We start from the raw sequence: 27,544 nt of genomic DNA on the forward strand, positions 1-27,544 counted from the left end.
GAAAGGTGCATCACTAATGATGATGCTGGTTTTGTAAGTTGAAACTGTTACTTTCCTGTAAAGACACACTAATTTGTTCTGAATAAAAGCCTTTCTTTTTGTTCTCTTTGTGCTCAGTTACGTAAGTGCACGAGTGAGTGAGTTTTCCAACGGGTTGATGGAGTGGAAAAAGAATAGTTACGTTCCAGTTGCTGTCGGTCTTCAGTTTTTCTACATCTGTTGCATTTGTTTATGGCCCAAGTCTATATAAAACCCAAATCGTGGGCCAAGAGATTGCTATTCTTTGCACTACAGGCAGATACTAAGCTGGATCATTTGTTTAAACCCTGCTTCAGGCTGTGTCGCCAGAAACCGTGTGGTAGAGTGCTGCAGAATTCTGAAAGCTCTTCAGAGTGGATGCATCTGTTTGATGCTCAGCAGCCGTTGGTTCTGCTGGCCTTGAGGTTCAGCCCTCTTGGACTTGTTTTGCTTGGCAGATGTACTCTCTTGTAGTAAAGGCATTGTAGTGGTATTTTGCGAGTGAGGACAGACAGACCAGACATCGTTCATGTCCAGGGAGCCGGGGCGGGAAGGTTGGTGTTCAAGCTTCTCATTCCTGTCAGCGGTGACTCCGCTTGCACCACTAAGTGGTGCTGTGTACATACGCTTTATTAAATCGGGAGCTGCCTGGGCCTGCCTGCTTGTGTAGTTCGGAGTGGTCCTTTTAGAGAAAATGTTCTTTTGGCTGCATTTGTTCTCCTGTGATACAAAAACTTGACAGCTGTTGGGGGCAACTACTACTTTAGGAGAATTTCTATAAAGTAAGAAATTGCTGGTTTTATTTTGTCATGGTGGGCACAAAATTAACTGATTCAAAATCACGTCCACTGCAGCTTATGCTTCCGTAACACACCACTCAACTGATTTCTATGCGTAAATGTCTTCGGAGAGGAATCACAGGTGCCTGCTGTGACTATAGGGACAAGCAGTATGGGCTCACAGGAACAGAACATGCTTTGCCTTCCCATCACCAGAAGAAAGAGAGAAAGAAAGAAAGAGGTGAAGAAGGGTGCTCAGGAGCAAGAGGCTGCAAGGAAGTTGCTGTACATGATCCTTTTGCCTTGCTTTATCTGACAGAAAAGCTGCCTTCTGCTAGTTGGGTCTTGGCTTGAAAGACAAGGGGAGAGAGACTCCCGCCCCTCTCCCAGGGAGTGTGCTACTTTTGACTGGCTTGTTCTGACTATGTGATCTGCAATTACAATATTGAGATTGCATGGTGACAGTCTATACCACTGACTCCCCGAGTGGTTTTTCATTTCTGTCCCCGCTTCCTTCTCCAGCTTTTTTCAATATATCAATTTAAAAAAAAAAAAAAAAATTAATAAAAATTTAACCTTACATGAACATCATCTGTTGGCTTTGGCCCCAAACACTTTATTTCCTAGAAATAAGTTGAGTCTCTTCATCAGAATATGTAAAAGATTTCTAGCCACTGTAGTACTATTGTATTGTTTGTTTTTTTAAATAAGATTCTGTCCAGGTTCCAGCATGTGCACTAAATTTCTACTGCAGTAGAAGAGAGTCTTAAGCTGAAGAGAGATTTCATGCTTGGGAGAGAAAAAGGGCAGATCTTGACTCAAAAGTAACTTTTCCAAGGGAAAGGTAAACTCTTTTGTTTCTTTGGGGATTTTTATTCTGATAGCACAAGCATCTTGTTCTCTCAGGATTTTGTAATCTCTGGGAAAAAAACCCTTGGTGTTGTGTCACTTCCTCCTTCCCTGGTTGTGTTTTTTTCACTCCTTTTCAGAGGAAGTGCTAATACTGTTATAATTTAGGAAGACATTTTAACTTTTGACTCGGAGGTCTGCAGACTTCACTGTAAAGACAGTTTCTGTGCATCCAAATGCTGTTAATCCCTTAAAATACGAAATGAAAGATGTGTAACTTGGAGCTGAGACTGAGTCAGAGTATTCCAGATGGGTCTGGTTTACTTTGCATTCAGTGTTCCTGTAGCCTGTTGCTTTGGAAGGTGCAGGTAATAAGCTTTTCAATCGAATAAATGAGCGGTAGTGGTTTTTTGTTTTCCTCCCCTAGAAATGTAGTGCTTGATCAGACTGCACTGACCTGTAGAAGTTGTGGGCACTGTGGTGTTCTCCAGAATGCTACTTGGGCTGCCACTACAAGTAGGCCATTTAAAACAATAACCTTAGACTTTAAAAATACATAAAAACTTCATGATGCTTAAAGTATAGAGCAGAGTAGTCATCAGGTTAAAATAACTTCATGCTTATGACATGCACAGTGATGGTTCCTTTCAGGTTTTTTGGTTGTTGGTGGTGGTGGTTGTTTTTTCTTCTTTAAGATGGCACTGGTTGCAGTGATCTTCAGTTTTACGGCACAGCTAACTGTCTTAGTATAGATATGGTTCCTTTCTGCCTACTATTTCCGTTTACTGGCAGACATAGTTAAGATAGCTCTTTGGAGTTGTGGAGTGCGCGTGTGTATATATCTATATGTGTGTGTGTGTGTGTGTGAATGTGTCTGAAAATAAGAAGACCTAAAGTCCCCTCCCCACATCATTAGCTTTCGCTGCCCTGTATTTCAGTGTTACCAAGATTTTAAAGTGACCCAAGTATTGCTGTTGCAAATGTTTCCATGTTTGTCTAACTATTGTGATGACAGAAAAAAAAAATAAAATCAAAACACTAAATTTTTATTACTTGCCCTTATAACTATATAGGCGTTCCCTGTCTAATATCTATTTCTTTTTTCAGGATTCACTGTATTTATTTTTTTTTACCCTATGAAACGGAAAGAGATTTCTGGCTTACTGTTGGCTTTTGATAGACGTTTTATCCTTGGGGAATTGCCCACCAATTACTTCATAGAGTTTGGAATTTAACTGAAGGACATTTTGCATGCCCGTGTTCAAATAGCGATGCTAACAGGCCACCATACGGTTCATGTTGATAGCTTTATGGATCCTTAAAGGTAGGCAATAGTCTTATTTTTTAATAATGCTTAACCTTTTTCTCTTTGGCATGAACAAGCAAGTCTGCCTGGTTTTGTAGGACTTGCAGCTTTTCCTTAACATCAGACTTTAAAAAGGGGAGAACCAGTAGTATCAGGTACGCAGTTAGGATGGCGATTTTTAAAATACTAAGCTGTGTAACAGTCTCGGGAAGAACACGTGTGACTGGGCGTGAGAGTCTGTGGTACAGCATTACTAACCTTTGCTAAAAAAAGTTTTGAAGAATGAAGCATTTGCTTTATGAACGGTACTTGAGGACGAATTCTGATGCTGCTGCTAAAGTTTATTGAAAAATAGGCACTGATTTCAGTGGTGATGCAGGTGTGGTTTCTGTTCATGCCTTAAATCTGAAAAGAAGAGAAGAGAAACCTCCATTTGAAGGAGGATTTTGTATGAAGGGTAATCAAACCAGTAACCTGCTTTAAGAACGACTTTAACATATTTGGAGCATCGGTTAAAGGCAAATAAGTCAAGTTTATCATATCCTCCTACATAAGCTGTGACTATTGAATACAGTCGGCAGTCCACCTCAGAACTTGCTGGTGCGCAACTGCAACGTGTTAAGTTGTAAGACTTCACAGCCACGAGCTGATGGGCCACAGTTCTCTCCGAGCATAAAGCGCTGTAAGTTTTAGTTTCTTGCACAGCAGTGACTCTTTTCAACATTAGTAACTATACAACAGGGTAAAAGGCAAATTTAGTGAAGAATAATGTGTCATTCTCAGAGTAGCTGTTTGCATTTCACCATGATGCAGATGCTTTTTATAGCAGTTGTGTTGGCACATGTGTTAGAATTCGGTTAATTCTCTCCTGAACTCATTTAAACTTTTGGCTTCAACTGCATCACTGGCAATATGTTTCAGAATAGAATAATTATTTCCTTTAAAAAAAAACGGGGGTGGGGGGGGAAGAAGAAGGGGTGGAGGAAGCGGGGATAAAAAAATCTGTTGTCTGCCAGTGCTGTGCGCTGCTCACTCATTTTTCTGTAGAACTTCTGGGGGTTTTTTGTTGTTGTTGTTGTTCTTCTACCTTAATGCTAATAGGCATTTCTACCTTTTCTACCTTGTTTTTCTACCTAATGCTAATAGGCATTAGCCTATCCTCTGCACCTTTGGTCATTTCCTGAAGTTTGTCTGTAGTTTCCTACATTAGTAGGTAAATGTATCTATTTTACTTTACAGAGTTTTGATAGTTTTTTAAATTATACAAGAAATTTAAGTCTTGGAACAAATGTCTTTGCTTATTGATTTTTGTGAGTAGCTGCAAAAATCTTATTTATTAGTTGCCCCTTTTAAAATTAAAATAAAAATAAATGCTATGCAAGAAATAGGTTGCAAGTAACTGTTAGGGTCTTACTACTGCTCGCTGTTGAGAGATCGTGGGAAGTGCAGAGAATTTGTGTTAAAAGTTACGGGCATTTTTCAAGATAGTTTTCCAGGTCTGAGGCGTGCTGAAATATCTCTTTCCTATGATAGTGTGTTTAGTTTCGTTGACTTCAGCGGAACACACAGAATACATTGACTTAAACTAGCTGAGAATCGGATGATAAGGTTTTATACTCTACCTAACATAGTGTTGTGATGACCTGTCCCCTGAACTCAAAATTATGTTTGATGATCGTAACAGGAGGCCGGATCTTTGATCTGGAAATTATGCTGATAGCGACATTACAGAATCCAGGCTTGTAACTTCACTGGTTTCTTGCAGCCCCTCAAGTTCATGAAGGACAATAAAGACCCATTCTCTTTTGTTCTTGTGCTATAATCAGTGATGGAAGTATGACATTGTCAGTTGTAAGAAGTGGCTTAACTGCTGTTGGAGTCTGCTTTTATGCCTGGAAAACCTGTTGATTTGCATGGGTTTGCACAGCTTGTGCTAATGATATGGCTGGAATGAGACAGGGTCTTGTGTATTCTGCAAGGGCTGTATATGGTCCTGGTTTATAGCTGGGTGGGAGGGATTGGTTCAAGTTACTTCTGATTTGCCCTATTTAATATCTTAAATAGGAGTGAACAGGGTGATTGGAACAGTTTCATTTTTACAAGAGGAAATTTATAAATCGGTTTTTATCCTGTGTTAGAATTAAGATATGTATTTACTGGAGACAACGAGTCTAGCCTGAACACTGAAACAGCTCTGTTTTGGGCACACTATTAGAACTTTTTTAAAATTTTCAAATCATAACAGTCTGTCAGTTCATGCTTGTTGAGTCTGAGACATTAAGTGATGCCCTTTGAACAGGGAAACATTGCTAATAATTGATATTTGGTTTGTAGACTATACCTTTTGTATGCTCTAAAGTCACCTGTTGTTTCCCTTTCATTTATAAAAGTTCTGTTCGTCAAACCATATAAGCGCATACCTAAATTCAGTGTTAAACTTCCTGAATTGCTCTAAACTATTGTGTTGCTGTAAACTGTTTTGGCTGATAAACCTAAGCGGTCAGCTTGGTATTCCTCCATGTATATGTGATTAAGATGCAATAGCTCAGAACAAGTTACCAGGCAACTGCATGCTCCAGCTGCATAGGAGGCACAAAGCAGCTGGCCCGTTCCTTGTAATCAGTGGGAAAGTACAGATTCTCCTGTGACCTTGGTCACTTTTGTCTATAACATATTAGATAAGAGTATTTTGATACTCCTCTCGCAGTGGGAGAAACACTGCTTGTGTCTGTGCAGTGTGTGAAAATCACTTTACCAAGATGCTTTTATTTCTAAAACCCTTGGGAAAAAACCTCAAAACGGAGTTTTAAAACTTTTTTAGTCCAAGGCAAACTTCAGGATTCTCATTCTTACAAAGTATTTTACAATTGTGTAACCTTGTAGAGTGTACGGAGAATGAGGATCTTGCATGTGACATACTCAAAAGTTTCATTTCTGGTGTTCTACACGCTTCTACTGATCGCAGCGCCTTTGTTTCCTAAGGGCAACTGGCAACAGACAATGCGTATGGGTTTCAAGGCCCTGTGGAACAGAGAAGGTAGTTTGCCAGTGTTCTTACTGCTGTTGCAGACATTGTTTCAGTGGATTGAAAGTGGCACGTTCCAAGTACCTTTTCCTACCATTGCTGCGTATTTTTTTTTTTTTTTTTAATCCAGAAGAATGTTTCCGTACTTCCTTTCCCTTCCCTATAGGTGCATGTTGATTTACATTGCATGCTATTGCAGTGTTCTTAGTCTACCAGTTACAGATTACTCCTTTCAGTTCTTGTGCATTTCTGAATGTGTATCTACCTACTAAACTCACATTTCTTCAGACCTGATATGCAACTGCTACGGAAGTCAGCTATTGTGCTAGTTATGGTGTTTACCCCGTCAGTTGTTTTACTATCTAATAAGTACCTGATGACAGAGAAGGGGAGTGTCAGAAAATAGACCAGTCAGGTCAGGCTTTATGTTAGAAATGGTTTTCATAAGATTTAAGAGAATGCAGTTTTGGCATAAGGATTTACATACCGCTCCCGGTGTTCTGTTGGGCTCACGTTTTGCAAGAAGCTGAGGTGTTTAACTTTCAGAAGCTGTTTATGTAAATTGGCTTACCTATGAGTAGTCTCCTTCAGCTGTGTGTAACGAAGAAATAAATGTGCATATCTAGACATGTGCATATGCAGATAGAATTGTAAGTACACAGCTGGGGATGATGCTTGTATTGGATGAGCGTAGAAATACAGAGAGGGACAGCACTGGGGAAAGAAGAACCTTTGAAGATAGTCCAGCGTTGCTCTCATTCTAGAGGTGAATGATCAACTTTCTGTACCATTCTTGACAAACGCTTGCCTAATTTATTCTTAAACATTTCCTGTAATTATTACTACTGTTGCAAAGATTGCCACATACCCTAAGTTTTTCAGGTTGTAATTTAAGCCCCATGATTCCGTGTAACTGTGTGCAGTGGATGCACAGAAAAGTTCTTCCTTATAGCTACCTTTTAGAGTTTAAACATTGTTCTTTCTCTCCAGTATTGCCCTTTCTAGGTTAAGCGGCTGTTTTTCAATTTATGCTTTGAAGTCAGACTCCTGTACATCGTTGAGCACCCTCTTGGACTTACTGTAGACCCTCACCAGTTATACTACACCCTTCTTGAAAAGCAGTACATGATCTGGAGGGTTCAGCAGCTAATCCGTGCAAATGTAGCGCGGCAGAAATAATGCTTGGATGTACTACCTCAAGTGTGATGTGTGAGGAGGATTCACTGGGCCTTTTGATTAGCAAGAAACGGTACATAAGAACTAGGTGACAGAAATAGGACACGAAGCTGGCACCCTGGTCTTCAAGCTTACAGTGCAGCTCCGTGGGCTTTGGCTGACTACAGAAGAGCATGAGGCACAGGAGAGAACTGCTGCTGGATCTTAGTGAAAGGATGGCAAGTCATTTGGAGAGAGGTTTTCAAAGCCAGGAATTCAAGTCGGGTGCCCAATTCCAGATTGCCTGTGACATCACTGTGTACTTCCCTCGCTTGTCTAACTTTGTGTTGTATATTGTCTAGCAGCTTTTCTTTGAACGTTAACAAAGCTACACTTGTGTGATAGGTGATGTAATGATCTCATAACAATAGGCAAAATCCAAGTCACAGAAAATGCCAGCATTTGAAAGAGAGCCCTGATAAATTGCTAGTGCCTTATACCACTGCCACTTACCAGGCCTTCCATGTTAGAGCTGTCTTAATCATTGATGCTGTTTCCTCAGACTTGGAGCTGTAATACCTGCTTCTTGTTTCAGCGTATATTATGAAGTTGCTGATGGCACTGCCTTAGCCCTTTGGCTAAGAAGAATAGCAAATAATTTGTGGATTATCCGTAGAAGCAGCAGCCAAACAGCATTCTTTTCCAATCAATAGGGAAGAAAGCTGCTGCACCGGTTTGTCTGGGTTCCCTCATACCATAGGTCTTTCTCACATTTATTGATCCTTTTATATTTTCCAACTTGTTCAGGGTCAGCTGATGACAGGAGCGAAATGTCACATCTTTGAAAAGTGCTTGTAACTGTGAAAAGAGGTTTGTTGACTTCCTCACGTGATAAGTAGACATTGAAGAAATTGCATGTTGCTCATCTCTTAAGTCAGAGACCGGAATTGGATAGATACTGTGTTACTAGAAAATAAAATACAGCTGGGCCCCTTGAGACAGAAATGTCTTGATGAAATCGTGTCATATTATCACAGGGACGTAGTGACTGTTTTCTCAACTAACAAACAGATCCTAGGCAAAAATAATGTTTGTTCCAGGTAATTCTGGTCAGTCTCCCAAGGCAGTGGATCTGCTTTGCAAATGAGAAAAAGTGGACCTAAATGTTGAAACAGGAAGGGCTATTTCTCTTCCCCAGTTGAAAATGGGCACAGCAGAGCCTGTATAGTATTCAAATTGGTAGCAGCTCCTTCGCCTGCTTGTTAGCAGACAGAGCAGAATCTGTACTTTCTCCTGTATGGCTCTTGAAAGAAACTTGGTTGAACTCCTTTGCTTGGTGGAAAAAAAAGTGGGATGTTGGATCAAGTGCAACTGTAGCAAATACTGACCTTCCTGAAACTATTTAGAGTGTTCATGTGTTGATACTCGTTAGAAAAAACCAAAACTTGAAAAAAATCGTATAAGGATTAAGCTATAAGATTGTTTTCAGGGGAAGAAAAGGAAAAAAAAAAAAAAAGGAAAACTAAATGGAAGATGGTTTTAGAGAAAGTAACGTTCATAGCACTCGGAGGTACCATAGCTGTCTGTAAACAGGATGCTTAAGGAAAAGATACTTGGTCTCTTTATGATTCTTTCTGTGGCCTTCTGACTGAAAAGTCTGACTGTGTGAACCCTGGTTATCTGTGTTACAGAAAACTGATGTGCTTTGCAAGCTGAGATTCTTCTGCAACAGAGCAAAGTAGGAGAGACATGGTCTTGTGGTTTGGGTTACTATCATGTAATTTACACAGACTGTGTAACAGCCAATTTTGTGATTTAAAAACTTCATTTAACTGCTAAAGGATGAATGTGCCCCATGAATAGTTTCTCGTGTTCATGCACATTGCCAGTGATTTACTACTGAGAGAAGTCCTAGCAATTGTAAACAACTAGATAATTCATCAGAACATCACACATAAATATATCTCCAGTGATTTTTATATCACAGTTAGTCTAATGCATTAACTTTTTATCTGTGGAGCTCTTCCGTAATAATCTACTTCTCATTTTATGGGATAGACCATGAAAGAATTTCTTGAAATATCTAAAAGACAACATTGGATGACAAAAGGGGAGAGACAGAATGGGTTTTGAAGTGTCGATGCAGTATTACAGATTGTGTTGCCATTCATAGAGGAGAAGACTACTTTGGTTATGATACCAAAATATTTCTCTTCCACATCTGTAAGCTACACTAATTATTTTATGCTTAGAAGCTTAAAAGATCCTGAGAAGTTAATTTCAAGCTCTTAGTAAAGTCTACATGGCGAACATGATATTATTCCCCTTGTGTGGTTTAGATTAACACGTATCTTTCTCAGTGACAACTATTAAACTCAAAGATTTATTTTCACATATCATGGATATCAGAAATGATAAGAGTACGTAAATTGTTGGAGGTTTGGACTTACAAGTCTACTGAAGGCTTTAAGTGCCTGATTAATGTTTAAGAGCAGAAGAAACCCTACTGAATTCAGGTGGGACCATGTTTTTGTGAAGCAGCACAACTTGTTTTAGTACACCCCGTGCACTTTTGTACCCACACATACCCTACCCCCTGTGTCCGTGTCTCCCCCATATGCTCCCCGCTGCTCCACCCCACCCCCTTCACCCACACGAGTTGTTTCCCCCTGCGCCCCCTGCTCTCCTGTCTCCTGCCCTGCCTCCCTCCTTTCCCTCCTCCGTATTCCACACCACCACCCCCCATCATCCATCAGGCTCCAGACCCCTGATGTGTTGCCTGCACCATGTTCTCTGTAATTTTTTTTCCTTCTTTTCCTTACAAGTTGTTGTTGTTTCTTTTTAATGATGATTAAACTGTTTTCGTTTCAAGCCACGAGTTTTCTCACTTTTGCCCTTTCCGATTGTCTCCCCGTCCCGCTGGGGGCGGGGGAGCGAGTGAGCGGTCGCGTGGGCCTTCGTTGCTGGCTGGCGTTAAACCAGGACACGAGGTGAGTTGCAAGCCCTGTCTGGCTAATGCTGGAGGCTCTCTGTGTTCCTCCTGCCATCTCGACGGGCCGTCCTTGTTCTTCATCGCCGCTTTATAGCGAGCGCCTCTCGCTCTGTAAGCGGCAGTACTGGGGCCGTGTTGCAGGCGGCAAAGGGCAGTTGTGACGCTTGCTGGCAGGAGCGGCAAGGAGTGCGGAGCCACGCTCCTGTAGGGAGCAAAGATGGAACCTCGAGGGCTCTGTGGTCCTCTGCTGAGGACATCTAATATCCCGACAGGCCTCTTTGCTTTCCCTGCCTCACGTCTGATTACTTTGCACGCCAGAGGGCAGGGCGGTAAGTAACACTGTGCAGTGTCTTTTCGATAAGAGACAAGCCCCGCGCAAGAAGCCTTGCGTGCGTGCAGGATTAGGAGAGCAGCGTTCTGATAGCACGGAGGTGCCCACCCCGACCGAGCCCCAGGGTCGCCGGGGTATCGCTGGCTTGCAGGTGGGCCGCTCGCATCTGGTGTGCTGGGCCGCGGCCTTTCCTGCCGAACAGAGCTGCCCCTCTGGCACGAAGCAGCTTTGGGTCTCTTGTGGCCTGCCTTCAGGCTGTCACCTGAACCAGGCATTATTTTTTGTTGTAAATCTCTCGCCAGCGTCTGCTGCCTGGCTGCTGTCGCTCCTGCAACCCTGATGCCACATGCAGAAGGATACAGCAGACCCTGGGGCTTGCTGAGGTGCACCGCGGGGTCCGTATGCCGCACGGCCACATAGCGTGCGAGCGAGCGAGGCTCCGTGCCTAGGAAGCCTCGTCTTGCAAGACCTGTGTTACTCCTAGGGGGAGGATGGCCGTGCTGCCGGAGTTACAGAAGAGGTGGGGAGCAGGAGAGGAGCAGAAAGAAGCATCTGAACTGGCAAATTCTCCTGGCAGTGCCAAGAACAAGAGCTGTGGTGAGCCCTGGGCCCTCGGGGCCCCGTCTCCCCTCTTCGGCGTTCTGGTCCCTCCCCTGGTCCCTTCTCTTTCCCACACCCCTGCCCATTTTTTCTTTTTTTTTTTTTTTTTTTCTTTCCTCCCTTGTACCTCTGATACTGAAAAGCTGGTCAAAGAAACTCCCTAAGACTCGTTTTGGAGTTTTAGAAAGCGGGCATTCTTCATTGCAGTGCTGGATGCACGGGGGATAGTTCCACCTAGTGTGCATGCCACAGCTTTAGCACAAACAGGTTATATAGAATAACTAATTGCTTATTAATCAGATTAGTACACATATACATAAAAACGACGGCAACCAATTATCATAGTACTGCCTACATCCAATCATGCGCAATGAAGGATCCATTTGAGATGAAGGGCTGCTTTTGCGACCACCGACCTATTTGAAGTTCTTGCTGGCTGTCCTCGAAGTCTTTATTCTTGTCCTTGTTCTTTGATCTTGAAGCTTAATGCAGTTTCAATCACATGTGGTCAGTTTCAGCATTGTTCTCATTTAGCGTACAGGAACATCTAGTCATAAGAGCAAAGAACTGCAAAACTTATGAATAATTACTAGTTAGTCACTTCACTACACTTTTGTAATTATGTCCCCAGGTACCCTTTGTCTACTGTTTCAACAATAATGTTAATACATGATCATTTATCAAATCTCACTTATACAGTTATCTAACAGCAAACCAGTTTTCATCAGTCTACATTCTAAAGGAAGTGTTGTATTGTGAGCTGACCTGTTTAGCTCGAGTCCTAATTAGGGCAGCTGCTAGCCTCCCCCTTTGCTGGAATTCCTCTACTCATTTGGTGTTATTTTCTTAATATGCTGAAATACAGTTTGTGATTTTAATTTTTCAGATGTGTTGTCATAAGGGTGTGGTGATGCTCAACAGATGCCCCATCCTGTGGGAAGCACCCCCTCCATGGGGCAGGCAGTGTGGATTATCTGGTGTTGGGTCAAGAACCCAGAGCGGAATTGCTGTTGCAGATTATCCCAGATGAGGTTACCTACTCTGGATTACCTGGGTGGAGCCCCTGGTGAAGGTAAACCTCATGCATGACCCCCCCCAGCCTGTGCATGTTCTTGTGCACATATCTTACCACCGCAAACTAGCCATCTAACCCACCTTCCCTGTGAGTTTTTTCCCATGCCGATTGGTGGGGGCATCACCCCCTTCCCCCCACCCGCTGTGTATCCCTGAAGTTCCATGTTTTCTTGGTGTCATTTGTGGCTGCAGCCCCCCTCCCCCCCACCCCAAACCGCGGGGGTGTGGCTTCTGCTGACCCTTTCCTGCATGACTGCAGGGGGTGTTGTTGCCCCCCTGCCCTGCCCTGGCCTGTCCTTGTAGGGCATGGCTGCTGCCTGTTCCCCCCCATGTATTTCCATGGGGTTTTTTTGGTGTCTTTTGTGCTTTGGGGCTCTTGTACCTCTGTTAAGGGAGTCAGCTGGAGACATGCTCAGGGGGACTCTGCATCATTGGCTATTCACAGGAAATAATTTGTTTTGCAACCAGAGATATTTTGGAGACGGAATTCTTAAGGGATCTAATTCTGCTTTTTGATTCATTCCTATCCAGAAGGTAGTTCTGGTAGAAGTAAGGAGGTATGCACAGTCTTGCTAGAAATGAAGCATAACCCCAGAGTGTTTTGGCTTTTTTATAGGAAACTAAAGCACATCATTTTTGATAACAACATTGTCATTGCATTTAATGAGCTAGTTTCCTACCTAGTTTGGAAGGGCATCTATTGTTTTCTATCTAGGCCCCAGACAAATTAAGTTGAATTCCCTACCTGGTCCCATTGCTGATGCAATAGGTGTAGCTGTAGCACAGGAGCAGGCATCATCGTTGTCAGTAAGGGTCACTTTCTCTGTTCAGGGTCTCATTTGCTGTAAATTTAAGGCAGGTGAGAACAGTGCTGCTGCTCCTCCAGCTGACTTTATAGCTGCTGGTGGTTTGCCCTTCCCCTTTCCCAGGGGATTGTGCTAAGGGTGGTGGGCGGGGGCTCGGGGGTATTTGAGCCACAGGCTCTGCTGAGGGAGCTCATTGTGCTCCTGGGTTTCTCTGGTGTTGGTGCTCAGTTCTTCCTTGAGTGCTTTGCAGCTTTTGAGCTGGCTCAGCCCTTTGGGAAGAGCTGTCTGCCTGAGGTAAGAGCTTCAGGACCAGTCAAGGTTCAGCAGCATGTGTGGTAGAAAGTAACACTTTGTCCTGGGTTCAGCTGGGATAGAGTTAATTTTTACAGGAACCTGGGATGTGGGGGGCATAGCTGGGGCAGCTGACCTGAACTAGCCAAGGAGCTATTCCATACCATGTGATATCATGCTCAGTATATAAATGGGGATCGGGCCCGGGGAGCGCTCGACTTTCGGTGGGGGAAGTGGTGGAGCGTTGGGTTCCAGGTGGTGAGCAGTTGCACTGTGCATCACTCTTTTTGTTTACTCTTTCGTTAGTACCGTTGTTGTTGTTGTTGTTGCAATTTTGTTTTGTGTTGTCCCAGTAAACTGCCTTTATCTTAACCCTTGAGGTTCCTTTTTTTTTTTCCTTTTCTCTCCTCTGTCTCCTCCCTATCCCACCGGAGGGGGGCGGGAGGAGTGAGCGAGCGGCTGCGTGGTCCTTTGTTACCGGCTGGGCTGAAACCACGACACACTTGTATGCAGCTTTTTTTTTTCCCCCTTTCTTTTTTTCAGGTCAGTAATTTTGTTTCGAGTGTTCTGTTTCTCGAAATGAGCATTCAGTGATGGAGTTAAGTATTCTTTATTGCAGCGCTGGAAGAACGGAGGATCGCTCCTCCAAATGTGCTTTCTGGCTGGGACTAATTGTATAGGTTAAATACCTGCCTTACATACATATTCATAAAATTTCTGAGAAATAATATACATATTCATTGATTTTCCGAGAAGTCATTAGCATATGTAAATGTCCTTTATGCATGCGTGTTGAAGGTCTTCGGTGGTCTTCTGGAGTCCTCTGCTGGTCTTCCATAGTCTTCCTCACTTGTCCGCTGTTTGAACTTTGTTGTACGAGTTTGCGCAGTACGATCCCCTTCTGGGCCCCACAAACAACTTCTCTGCTTATCACCTAGCTTTTGGCTCAGTCACCACAAGAGACAGAACATATTTTCTTATCAAACAGAATACCTCCTCAAAGAGGGCATGTTATTTTGTCTTATATTACAGACACAGGAATCTTGTGCTTTATGTCCTTGGCTTGTCTATGTAAATCAACTTACGGAGGCAGTTGTTAACCTTCTAACAAATTCCTGAGTCTTTTATTTAGCAATACACTGAGTCTAAACATACGTTCTATTTCTACATCTACTAGGCCTAGTGTCAGTTTCTGCATCAGTTCAGGGGTAGAAAGATGGTTTAATAGTATGCATTGTTTGGGGGTTTTTTTGTTGTTTGGTTTTTTTTTTTATTCTTCATGCATTGTGTTTTCCTGCAATTCCCAACTTTATTGAAGAAGGAACGTTGGTTTTTTAACAGTTCTGCTGTGTAAGTTGTTATCTCTCTTAACGGGACTGATGGTGACATTGTTTAGCAGGGGTTAGGGTGAGCATCTTGTATGTATTTGTATATGGAGTTTTAGTACTACTGATGAAAGCAGAAGGGCCGTGAGGCACAGTGCCCTTCAGGGTTTGGGGTGCCTTTCCTCATTGCCCACAGAATGCCACGTTGTCCTTAGAATCTTTGCAGCTGGTGGCAGGCCCCTTGTAGATTACAAGGCTTGGGACTTGACTTTCTTTTGTGGGCATGTAGCAGAGCTCAGAGTCTCTGGGGAGCTGTAGGTTAGGGGGTGCCCCCAGAATTTGGGATGTTGCTCAGAAGAGCGGCTCTTGAGGAGTAGCCACTGAAGGGGGTTCAGGAGTGCAGATTGAGGGCAGGAGGTGTCAGGAAGCAGTGGGGTTCCTTTCCTGACAGTTGAGGAGAAGAAAAGGGGTTTCTTAAGTTTTGGGACTGCTGGGGAAAGGGAGGAGGGTTCACCAGCCCTTCTCAGAGGAGTTTTGCAGTTGGATTTGAATGTCATAGAATCGTAGAATGGTTTGGGTTGGAAGGCACCATAAAGATCCTCTAGTTCCAACCCTCCCCCATGGACGCCGTCCACAAGACCAGGTTGCTGAAAGCCCCATCTGACTTGGCCTTGAATGCTTCCAGGGAGGGAGCATCCGCAGGTTCTCTGGGCAACGCGTTCCAGTGCCTCGCCACCCCTAGTGAGAAACGTCTTCCTAACGCCTAAACTAAATGTACCCTCCTTAGGACTAAAGCCATTACCGCCTTGTCCTATGGCTGTACTCCCTTGTAAAAAGTCCCTCTGCAGGTTTCTTATAGGCACCCTTTACGTACCGTGAAGTCTGCTATAAGGTCTCCCGAAAAGCTGCATGCCGGTGAGCGGTCCGAGGTGAGGCGGTCGTCGGCCGGGTCGGTGTTGAATAGCAAAGTATTATGGGGCTGCTCGGTTCAGCCTTTACCTTCTGTTGTGGAGGTGCTGTGTGGGCTATCTTTGAATTGGATGAGCGTTTCAGGTGAGCTGTGGGTTAGCGAGGAGGAGCGTGGGGCCGATGGCTTCTCACGAGTGCCACGCTAACGTGGTTTCTCTCGGTACCTTAGATACCACGAGTGATGATGGCTGCAGGGTCTGAGTCTGGAATGAGCGGGGAAGTGAACACGGTGGCACTTGTGAGGAGGGGGGAGTTGGGGAAGTAGTTGGCGTTGGCCAGCGGGATGCTTACTCCCTTTTCTGATTTGTTTGTGTTTGTTTTTTTCATTGCAGATGTTGAAGAGCAATGTTCGCCTTGAGGAACATCCCAGTTAGCCCGTGTGGTTTTGTGGAGGATGGATTTGGACCCTCAGCCCTCTGAAAGCTAAGTTGAGGGACCAGGCTGAGAGGAAGGGACAAAGCTGGGAATAGCAGGGAGGAGTTTTAAAGTTAGCGCAGGAGAGAGGGCTGTCCCAAAGCAGTCGCCTTTGCGCAGGAGAAGGGAGCGGGTTGCTTTTCAGCACGAGACCCGTGTGTGCCGGGCAGGGCAGTTCCAGCCCGTGTCCGTGGTGGTGTGTAGTTTGTGTAGTCTGTCTTGTGCGCTTAGACCTTCCTCGGGTCTCGATGTCCTTGTCGCGCTTTGCGCCAGAGGAGCGAGGCATGCGCTTCGGGTGCTGTCCCTAGGGTTTTGAATGCTCTTACTCATTGGCCTGGTGCCAATCGGGTGCTTCTTTTCTTGCGCTCGGAGCTCTAAAGCATGGATCGGTCTTGGCGGGTTCCGGTCAGTGCTCTATGGCAGCATTTTTTCAGCCTGCATCGGCAGCTCTGCTCTCTAGCCGTCCGTTTTCTCGGAGTGGGACTTCTTCCCCGCATCCTGACATCCTTAGGTCTCGACGCCAGGCTTCTGGCGCATCTGTCGTCTGGGTTTTGACAGTGCTGTCTTGTAACGGGCCGCTCCATTTGACTCCTCTGGGTCTGCTGTGGAGCCTCCTGGCCTCGCGGTTGCGGCCCCGTAGGTCATCTTGCCCGACGGCGCCTCCCGTCCAGGGGTCATTCTTCTTGCTGAGAGTTTTCTCTCTCGTTGAATCACCTCGTTGGTGGCGTTCCACGTGGTGACGTTCTGCACACGGTGTGCTTGGCTTGGAGCTGCTCTGCCTGGGGGGGTGTGGAGTCAGGGGTAGGTGGAACAGCGATAAGAGTCTACAGGTGAAACGTTGATGTGCCTAGACCGTTTAGGCGAGGGTTGTACAGTCATCTCGGCTCGAGTAGCCATCAGCGGCCTGCGCGGACAGCCGTGCCGATAGTGTTTCACGGAGACAATTGGAGCCGTGTGGCAGGGGTTGTTGAGGGGCAGTGAAGCGGATTTGAGTCTCTAAGGTGTTAAGACTTGCACGTGATGGGCTCCAAGTTTGGCCCTGGGTTTTTTTGGTTGGTGGGGTGTAGGGTTTAGGGTTACTCCGTGCGGGGCCCGGATGATAGAACACCAGTATGATGATCAAAGTCGCCCCTTTATTGAGCTTAGCTGATCATTCTTACACAACTCTCTAAGTTGTTTAGAAGCTTTGATTGGCTGCTGCACGCAAGCATGTGGTGTCCACGCGCACAAGCGTAAGCGGTGATTGGTTACATCGATACTGTCCACGCGTAGAAACATAAGATACAGTTAGTTATACTCGCTCTGTACACGTGCATACACACAGGATATAATTGGCTATGTTAGAGCATGCAAAACTTGTCTTAGTCCAACTGGTCGAGATAAGCCCCTGAATTGAGGTCGGTTGTGCCAAGTTCCCTTTATCGTGGAATGTGCACCTGTGTTTTTCTAATTGGGATCTTTCTTCTTCTATCTTCTTGTTTGTTCTGTTCAGAGCCTTCAAAGGTGTCTGGAACTCTCTTGCGACCATGAGCTACTTTCAGGGCCAGTAACTAAGTTCCATATAATTGAACCCTACAGTGGGCAGGGGGGTGTGTGTGTTGGGTTTTTTTGTTGTTTTTTTGTTTGTTTTTTGGTTGTGTGTTGTTTTTTTTTGTTGTTGTTTTTAAAATGACAGGCTGTAGCTGCATTCCAGATGGTCTTTGTAGATGGAATCAAGACCTCTGGAGTTGTGAAGCTCTTGCTCTGCATCCAGGTGACTCATTCAATATGTTTGGTTTGGGTTTTTTTCAGATGTGGAGGGACAGGATGTGTCCCACAGAGCGATGGGGGAAGGCAGCAGAGCACTGTAAGGAGTTGAGTCTGTGAGTGGACTCTGAAGGAAGATGCATCCGGTGGCTCTATGAGACTGCTTTGCTTTGCTGTGTTTTGCAGTTTTCTTGCATTGTATTGGTCTGTATTTGCCTTTGCCCTGTGGTGTTTTGTTGTGTATTTGTATCGACTGTCATGTGAGACTGTCTCGCATTGCCTGGCCCTGCATTGTGTTTTGTATTGCAGTGCTCTGTACTTGTATGGATTGCCACCTGAGACTGCCTTGCCTTCTATGGTTCTGTATTGGTTTTGTATTGTTTTGGTCTGTACTTGTATTGACTGTCACGTGAGAGTCTCTTGCATTGGCCCTGTTCTGTTTTGTCTGGTATGGCAAGGCTCTGAGTTGTTTTGCCTTGACTGAGGTAAGAGTACTGCCTTGTATGGCATTACATTTGCATGTGAATTACATGGCTCTATGTTTGTGTGTGTCTTGTATGGCATTGTAGAGGCAGCGTAGAAGGTTTAATGACTTTGGGCTCTTTGCATGCAGAGTTGAGGGGATCGCAATTGGACTGTGAACTAGCATTGAGTAAGGCAGGAACTGGGCAATGGTGTTCATCTTGTTTATGCAGATGCTTTGTGGCAAGTCTCTAGAAATGGTCAAGGCCTTGAGGTCTAAGTAGCAGCGTGATGGGTCTTGGAGCGATCGGTAACTTTGGGACAGCTCTGTGTTTTTGATGCTCTGGTTTTTTCAAGTGTCATGGAGGACACTGGCTGTGAGGATGTGTTATTTTTGGAATAGGTGGGAAGCAGGGTAGGGGAGTGGTGGAGGACTTCTCTCTCGAGGATGAAGTGTCTGTTGACAAGCTTTGTGTGTTGTTTTTGCAGGTGATGACAGGGCACGAGAGGTGCTTGAAGGAACCTTGCGTTTAGGTGACATGGCGCTACGGAGGTTGGACTGTGACACGTGGCACTGTGAAAGCTAATTATCGGGTTGAAAATGCACGGATGGTGGAGATGATGGTGCGTGTTGAAATGTTGGTGTAACGGAAGGGCAGTTTGTGGGGAGGTTGGTTGGAAGGAGGTTGGGCTGGGGCCTGGGTTTTTGCAGGTAGGGTGCTTTTTTGAGGCCCCTGCTGCTGCAGACGGGGTGACGGCCTCTTGAGGCCTGTGGACGGTATGATGGATGAGTTGAGAGTGAGGGCTGGCGTTCATGTGATCTGAACGAGTGGTGTGTTGTGAATGTCTCTAACCTTGTAGGGTTCTGTGGTTAAGCCTTTTTGGTTTTTTTTCCTTTCAGGTTGGATGTAGAGTTGAGATGTTTTTCAGGGAATTAGGAAAAAAACCCCAAACTTAGAATAAAAAACCCCAGCTGGGATATGGGTTGGTTTTTGGTGTGTCCTCCCCTGCCCCATTTATTTTTTCTTTTCCCTGGTCCCAGCTGCTCCATGAGGCAGTGTTGATCGCCAGTGTTTGGACTGGGGTCTGCCTCGGGCCTGGGTTTTCAAAGGCAGGGCGATTTGTTTGTTTGTTTGTTTGTTTGTTTGTTTTTTTCCAAGGCTCCCGGGAACGGTGTTCCTGTGGAGCGCTCCCCTGGAACCTGGTAATTGCCAGTCAGCACAGAGAGATATGTTGTTCGGTGGATGGTCTTTGGAAGACAGTTGAGGATTTTGTGGGGGGAGTTGGACTAGATGGCCAGCATGGAGTAGGCCAGGGTTGTGAAGTGCGTGAGTGTAACTGTATTTGTCTGTGGTGGGTTTGTAAAATATTTGGTTGCTCTTTGTAGCTTGTGATGTAATGATATTTTTCAATTTCTGGTTTTGTGTCGAGGTGTGGAAGTGGACGGGCTGTCAAGATGATTGGAGGTCACTCGTTTGGTGCCCGGGAACAGGGATCATGGCGGTAATGTCACCTCAGGGAGTAAAACTTCTGGATGTGCAGCGATGTATGTAATGGGAGCGAGGAATGTGGAAAAGACCACTCCGTAGAGCATTGCAGGTACTAAATAGTGGCATTTCTTCTTCAGGTAATGCTAAATTTTTGGAGTTTACATGTATTTGTAAAAATAGTGATTAAAAGAGGACTAAATCTAATAGTGTCAAATATTTGACGAGTGAGGCCATAAGTCTTTTCTATATATTGTAGAAAAAGTACATTGTAGAATTGGATTGAAATACTGACATAGCTGAATCTATGTGGAATGAGTAATGGACCAAATGAAGCACTAAAAATAAAATGTAAAAAAGGCAGGTAATTATGTGTCCTTGTGGGAATTACAGTACTAATGGCAATCACAAAGGGAAGCGTAGAGGGAAGCATGGGCGTTTAGTGCCCATAGGTAAACTTAGCTGTTGAAGTAAGTGAAAGTGTCTGTTGGAATTAGGCATCCAAGGGCGAGTTGTAGATACCTTGAGGTAAATGTAGCTGCTGCTGGGTTAATGGAAAGGGGGTGCATTCCTTCCTCTAGTGATTGCAGAACTTTGAAATTGGAGCTGTAGGTAGAGACCCGTGAAATGGGCTCGGGCGCGGTGCGGCGCTGAAATGGGCTCGGGCGCGGTGCGGCGCCGAAATGGGCTCGGGCGCATGTGTTACTTTTCTTAAAGGGGCTGAGGTACTGTGTAACTCTGAAATGGGCTTGATGAGTGGATAACGTGTGTGTAATATGTGAGGGTTTTTTTTATTCTGTTGTCCTTCTCTTTCCCTGACCCTTTGTGGTGCTCTCTACTCTTTTCATTCATGTCTTCTCTCTCTCTCTCCAACCTCCTGTGCTTTTCATAGTCTCTCTCTATCTCTTGTCATTATTATCATCTGACGCTCTGTGTTACTTTCTGTCCCATCGTATCATGTTGTATGTTTCTCCTGCTTTTTTCTTCATCTGTCCAGATCCCTGTCCCTTGTTTCTTCTATTGCTGTCCCTCTGCCTTGCTTCCTCTTGCCATCTTTTCTGTATTTCTCTCTGTTCCCTTCCCTCTTCCATCCTTTCTAACTGTATCCCCCTCTCCAGCTAGCTGTCCCTTCTCTTTTCTCTCTTCCTCCATGTCTCTCTCACAGCCTATCAATGACAGTTGTTTTTTCCTCCAGTGCTGTCCTGCTCTGTCCCTTGTTTCTCACTCTCGTTCTGTCATGCTCCCTGTGTCTTTTTGGAACTCCTCCATCTCTGTCCTGTAGCCTATCACTATTTTTTTCTTCTGCCATCCCTTTGTCCTTCTTTCAGTCTTTGTGTCTCTCTCCCTTTGTTCTCCCTCCCTTCTTTTTTTTCCTTTCTTGCTACATCTCTGTTCTGTACCACAAAAGCACGGAGGGTGTTTAGTAACAGAGAAGAAGGATATAGGCAAGGACAAAGGAAATTAATGGCTGTTATTCGGGAAGAAAGGGGAAGAGGGCCTAGACGAGACTTGCCCCGACTGGGCAAGGATCAATGCGCTTTGTGTAAGAAATTCAGTCATTGGTAGAGGGAATGCCCAGGGAACAAGGAGCATCAGAGGGCTCAAACAGGAAGAACAGTAGCCTCTGTGAAGGGAGACTGACGAGAACCTGGGGAATCTACCCTAGCGGATCCACCGGTTATAATTAAGCTAGGGAAAACAGAACAAGAGGTAGAATTTTTGGTAGATACAGGAGCAACATACTCGGTTTTGAATCAGGCTTTGATGCCCCGGGGAATGATTATGTCACGGTGAAAGGAGCGACTGGCCAAAGTGAAAAGGCATAGTTTTGTAAACCTTTAGAATATAAATTAGGAAAACAGTGGGGCATTCATAAATTTTTATATATGCCGAACTCCCCAAAGGCCCTTTTGGGAAGGGACTTGTTGGAACCATTGGGAGCAAAAATTGTATTCAAGAAGGGAGAAATTACTCTGGAGGTAAAAGATCAGCAAAATATTCAAATATTGAGCCTAACCTTAACCAGTCTCCCCCTAGAAGGAATCATTAATGAGGACATCTTAAAGCAAGTGTACCCGGGGGTATGGGCTACCGATGCACCTGGAAGAGCGAAAAGTGCTCCACCTGTTGAAGTTAGGATCAAGGAAGGCCAAAAGCTGGTAAGAATTAAACAATATCCCCTAAAGAAGAAAGACAGAGAAGGAATCCGGCCGGTGATAGAAAAATTTTTGCAGTTGGGACTATTAAAAGAGTGTGAGTCTGAATTCAATCCCCCTATATTACCTGTTCGGAAGCCCGATGGGTCATATTGGGTGGTCCAAGACTTATGGGCGGTGAATAAGATAACTGAAGATCTTTACCCGGTAGCGGCGAACCCATAGACCCTGTTAACCGTACTAACACCTGAATTGACTTGGTTTAGTGTTTTAGATTTGAAGGATGCTTTCGTTTGCCTCCCTCTCCATGAAGCCAGGCAAAACTTACTCACATTTGAATGGGAAAAGCCCAAGAGCGGTCGAAAGACCCAGCTCACTTGGACGGCCTTGCCACAAGGATTTAAGAATAGGCCTACCGTTTTTGGCAATCGGTTTGCGAAAGACTTGGAATCCTGGGAAACCCCGTCTGAGGAGGGGAAGCTGTTGCAGTATGTGGATGATATCCCGATCGCCACCAAAACAGAGAAAGATTGTACGACGTGGGCGGCGAGTCTGTTGAATTTCCTGGGACTTCAGGGGTACCGGGTATCCAAGAAAAAGGCACAGGTAATGCAAGGCAAAGTGAATTATTTGGGCTATGAAATTAGTGCGGGACAAAGACCTTTGGGACAGGCCTGTAAAGAGGCAATATGTCAAACTGGGAGACCTCAGACAGTAGAAGAGTTATGGACTTTTCTGGGAATGACAGGGTGGTGCCGATTGTGGATCTATAATTACGGATTGCTTGTTAAACCACTGTATGCGTTGACAGCCACTAAGCAGAAACACCTTGAGTGGAATACGGAGACTGAACGAGCCTTTGAGCTACCGAAAAAGGCTTTGATGTCGGCCCTGGCCTTAGGACTCCCAGATGCGAGTAAGCTGTTTCTTCTTTACTCCCATGAGAAGCAGGGCATTGCTCTGGGAATATTAGCACAAAACCTGGGCCCGTATCGATGGGCAGTTGCCTACCTCTCTAAGCAGTTAGACACGACTGCAAAAGGTTGGCCTGGATGCCTGCGGGCGGTTGCGGCTGTGATACTAAATACACAGGAAGCCCGAAAGTTTACTCTGGGCCAGAAGATGACTGTTCTGGTGTCTCACGCAGTATCAGCAGTACCGGAAGCAAAAGGCGGACACTGGCTCTCTCCACAAAGATTCCTGAGATATCAAGCTATATTGGTAGCGCGGGATGACGTGGAGATTGTAGTCGCTAACATTGTCAACCCAGCTTCTTTTCTCAGCAGGAACACAGGAGAACCGGTACATCGTGACCGTTTGGAAACCATCGAAGCAACGTACGCCAGTTGCCCAGACGTGAAAGACGGCCCCATGGAAAACGGGGAAACTCGCTTCACAGACGGAAGCAGTTACGTCCTAAACAGTAATCGACACGCGGGATACGCCGTCACTGCCAGCCAAGAGGTAATAGAATCGGGGGCTTTGCCCAGGAACACCTCCGCACAGAAGGCAGAAATAATTGCTCTAACCCGCGCCCTGGAATTGGCCCAGGGCAAAGTTGTGAACATTTATACAGACTCAAAATATGCCTTTGGAGTTGTACACGCACGTGGAGCAATTTGGAAGGAGAGAGGACTAGTGAGTTCTCAAGGGAAAAATATCAAACACGCAGAAGAAATTCTGAAGTTACTGGAAGCTGTCCAGCTCCCTAAGAAAGTAGCAATTATGCATATTAAGGCACACCAGAAAGCGAGCTCAGATTTGGAAAAAGGGAACGAGCTGGCGGACAGAGAGGCAAAACAAGTGGCCAAAACACAGGTAAAAACAGAAGGGGCCTTAATTCCTGATAGGTGGATTTCCCTAGAAGGTAAGCCAGAATACACTAAGGAAGATCAAAAGCTCATTACAGGTTTAGAAGGGTCATATAATGAAGAGGGGTGGGCTCATACCCCACAGGGAAAGCTAATCGTTCCCTCTTGCTTATTATGGCATTTGATAGGGGAGGAACATAGGAAAAGACATGGGGGAACAGAAGCCCTGTATAATCATCTGATAGGAGAAATTGTGGCTAGGAATTTATACGCCACGGTGAGGCAGTGTGATCGCACAACAGTGTGATCTTTGCCTCCAGACTAATCCTAAGAGCACCTCCAAGCTGGAAATGGGCCAGACTGGAAAAGGCAATGGGCCTGGACAACAATGGCAAATTGCTAATGTTTATTCATTACTAAAACACACCCACTTGTGATTTGCAGCTATGCATGTTCCGTAGCTTTCTCATGGGAACTTCTTCAAAAGTTACTTATGAAGTTATGTCAAGGTCACACTGTCCCTGTTTTTCTCCTGATATCAGCAAAGCCAGCTATTTTCGGCCAAGGCCTAGTCTTGCTGCTCAAACTGACATTCTTTCACACAGAACTCTGCTCGCACAGCTTTTCTATAGACCCATGTCCTTTTTCATGAAGCCAATTCCCAACAATTCCCCCTTTTTCTTTTTGTGCGAGTAGAGCTTGGTGTGTCAGCTTTGAGACTCCTTTTATCATGCACCCATACGGAATTCTAACTATTACACAGATTAATATCAATATACCCAACCATCATAAGGCTTCCTTAATCAATGACATTACCCATAGTGTTATCCCGCCGAATATTGATTGTAACACTCCATCAAACCAACTAGTTTCTTGCTGGATCTTTGTGTATGTTTCTTCAGCCAATCTATTTGTTTGTATATAGATTGAGGTAAAATTTTAACACCTGCTGTATTGCCCTTTGCAAAGATCTGTGAACACAATTAATTAAACACAGTAAAAACAACATTATACCTAATAAAATACATAAGCACACAAAAAGAGGTTTGATTAATAGCTTTAGCTAGTGACACCCAAACATTCTTACTGTCCCATGGTGTTAACCGATGTGGATCAATCACCGGTGTCACTGTCATGCTGCTTACTACAGTCAGTGTGTTCCATATCAATCTCAGCATAAGGTTTCAAATTTATGGGTAAATCAGGAACGTATCTGCCAGACATGGAGGATGTGATTTTTTTTGTCCAATTGCTGTCAAGGCTTGCCGTCCCGGTGCACTTAGTTGTCTTGTAGAAGTTAAGCTATCGCTGCCCCTCAATAAATCCAGCAGCGGCTGTAAGTCTGTATTTGTAATACCACAACAAGGTTGAATCCACTGTAGGTCTCCGTTTAAATCTTTCTCCCTCTTTTTGTTTTTGAGCAATCCAGGCTTGCTTAATAACTTGGGATGCCATTTTCCTTAATAAGCTGAACAAGGTAAAACTGTTACAATAGCTAAAATCACAGTAACTACAATAATGCCCATAATTCTTTGAGCCAACCCGTTACCCCTAATGACCCAGACCATGAGGAAAATGAACCATCTATACATTCTTGTGCCATCTTGCTCCACGAACTCAGCCCAGCAATCGGTAGGTGCCAGCTTTCCGTGGGCGTCCCCACAGAGGCAACGATGGCCTCACCGTACACCAGCCCGATGCTCTTCGGAAAATCCCAGTATTTATACATTTGCAGAGGAACGGGTTTTAGCACACGTGGCCAGCGGGTGCCAAAAGTCCGCCTCGGTTGCAATCTATGACGCATGCGCTCGCTGGCCAGGCGCGCTGCACGAGTCATAGCCATCTTGTCTATTGGTTCATGGGCTTTACGATACAGTTGCGATGCACAGAGAATCTTGACCTGTTATGTTAGCCAAGGTGACCTATACATTAGTTTTTGGCTGAGGTAGTATTCATATTGCCACATCATCTATGATGCTCCAGATGATGATGGTCATGCAAATCGAACAGGAGTCCATCGTGGGCCTGTATCTGTGGAAACACAATCAACCTCGTTCCCAGGTTATTAATGGAAATAGACCTTACCCCTAATTTTGGCTTTAACTAACTTTTACCCCACACTGTCTTCCCGTAATCACACTATGTTTAATCAAATTATGCTTTACACACTTTTTACCTAAAGCAGGTTCTATATACAATAAGGCACGCTGTTCTGAAAACCTCTCTGAAGGACTCCGTGTCCACTAGTAATACTCTATTAGTTAGAATCTGTCAGATCAGTGGCTCCAGCACCCGCCGGTGCCGTGCCAGTCGCCATTGGAACAATTCCGGGTCCAGCATCAGTGCGAAGCCATGGCTTGTCCCACTTAGCCAGGATCTCCCAGTAAGTTTTACTTCTGCTGATCTGCACCATTTCCTGGATTCTGGGTCCTTATACATTACCATGATTCCTGTACTTTGTTGCGTCCTTTCTGCCTGTAAAAGAACATGATGCACTACCATTGGTGGGTCTTTGTGATCACCTGTCAATCTAAGATAATTTAGCACAAATAAGGCTTTGGCCAATCGTTCCTCTGGGAGTAAGCCCTGGGTTCCCCCCTTTTGTTTTTGCAGCATGTTCTTTTAGGGTTTGGTTGGCCCATTCGACAATAGCCTGTCCTGTGGGAAGATGTGGAATACCGGTACCGTGGTGAATTCCCCACAAATTACAAAATCGAGCAAATCGTGTAGAACCATAGGCTGGGCCGTTGTCCATCTTAATTTCTTGAGGCACACCCAGTACTGCAAAAGAAGCGTGAAGATGTCATTCAATATGTAAGGCCTTTTCTCCAGTTCGTGCCGTGGCCCACATGGCAGCAGGATAGGTATCAATACACACATGCACAGAACGCTTTGCACCAAACCACATGACATGGGTGAAATCCATTTGCCACAACTGCAATGGCAAAAGACCTCGTCGGTTAACCCCACAGCCCAAGCCGAGCCCTTCGTTTTGACAATCAGGGCATGCTTTAACGATACCTTGGGCATCAGTAAGTGGTAAGTCAAATTGCTTTGCTAACATCCTAGCGGGTTGGTGCAAGAACGCATGCGATTGCCGTGCTTTGTTGAAAACGATTCCCTGGAGGAGGCTCCCGTGGCGCTGCAACCAATTGGTCAGCTCTGTCATTTCCCGTTTCTCATCTGCACAGTGTTCTCATACCCAAGAGTTCTACCAGAGGGGTCATATTGCCATTAGTGATACCGCAAAGATTCCGCACCCACTGGATATCTCCCACAAGCTTCTGGACATGATGTAACATTGAAATTTCTCATGTTATTTGAACCTTCTGAGGTTTAACATTGCTAGCGTTTATGTGCCACCCCAAATACTTCCAAGGTGCTGCCTTTTGCACCTTTTCAGGAGTGATTATTACTCCGCGATGGCTTAAGATGTCCTGCAATTGAGTTAAAATCTCATCCTGTGGCAAGTTACTGAGGTAACTGCTTTCTTACAGGCTCTGATGCCCAGGCCACATACACCTGACGCATCGTGGGGGAATTGCGCATTCATTGCGGTAACACGACCCAATGGTATCTCTTATAGGGTTCTGCCTTGTTAATCGATGGTACCGAAAAGGCGAACCGTTCAGCGCCATCTGGGTGCAATCTTTTAGATTTATAATTAACAAATCCCATTCTTCTGGAAGCATAACTGGAGATGGCAAACCTGGCTGCAGGGCTCCCATACTGTGCATCACCACATTCACAGCTCAGATCATGTAACAGTCTCCGCTTCCCACTTTTCTTGGGAATGGTAAATATTGATGTATTCCATGGACTAGTAGAAGGAACAACTTGTCCCGCTCTCAACTGGTCCTCAACTAACCCTTGTATTTTTAGTAGCCTTTCAGAATTTAGCAGCTACTGATCAATCCAAACAGGTTCATCTGTTTTCCAGTTAATTTT

At 44.9% G+C, this 27,544-nt stretch overlaps 1 protein-coding gene across 1 annotated transcript in view; it reads left to right on the forward strand.

Moving 5' to 3' along the window:
* Positions 1-21,735: 21,735 nt before the first annotated feature.
* Positions 21,736-27,544, forward strand: part of LOC126037140 (electroneutral sodium bicarbonate exchanger 1-like) — a 176,055-nt gene continuing 170,246 nt past the window's right edge. The window contains exons 1-2 of the mRNA XM_049797412.1: positions 21,736-21,788; positions 23,069-23,249. Of these exons, the coding sequence (XP_049653369.1) occupies positions 23,157-23,249 (93 nt within the window). The 5' untranslated portion in view covers positions 21,736-21,788; positions 23,069-23,156. The remainder of the gene's footprint in view (positions 21,789-23,068; positions 23,250-27,544) is intronic.

This window comes from Accipiter gentilis, unplaced genomic scaffold (genome assembly GCF_929443795.1).
Source record: "Accipiter gentilis unplaced genomic scaffold, bAccGen1.1, whole genome shotgun sequence".
NCBI lineage: Eukaryota > Metazoa > Chordata > Aves > Accipitriformes > Accipitridae > Astur > Astur gentilis.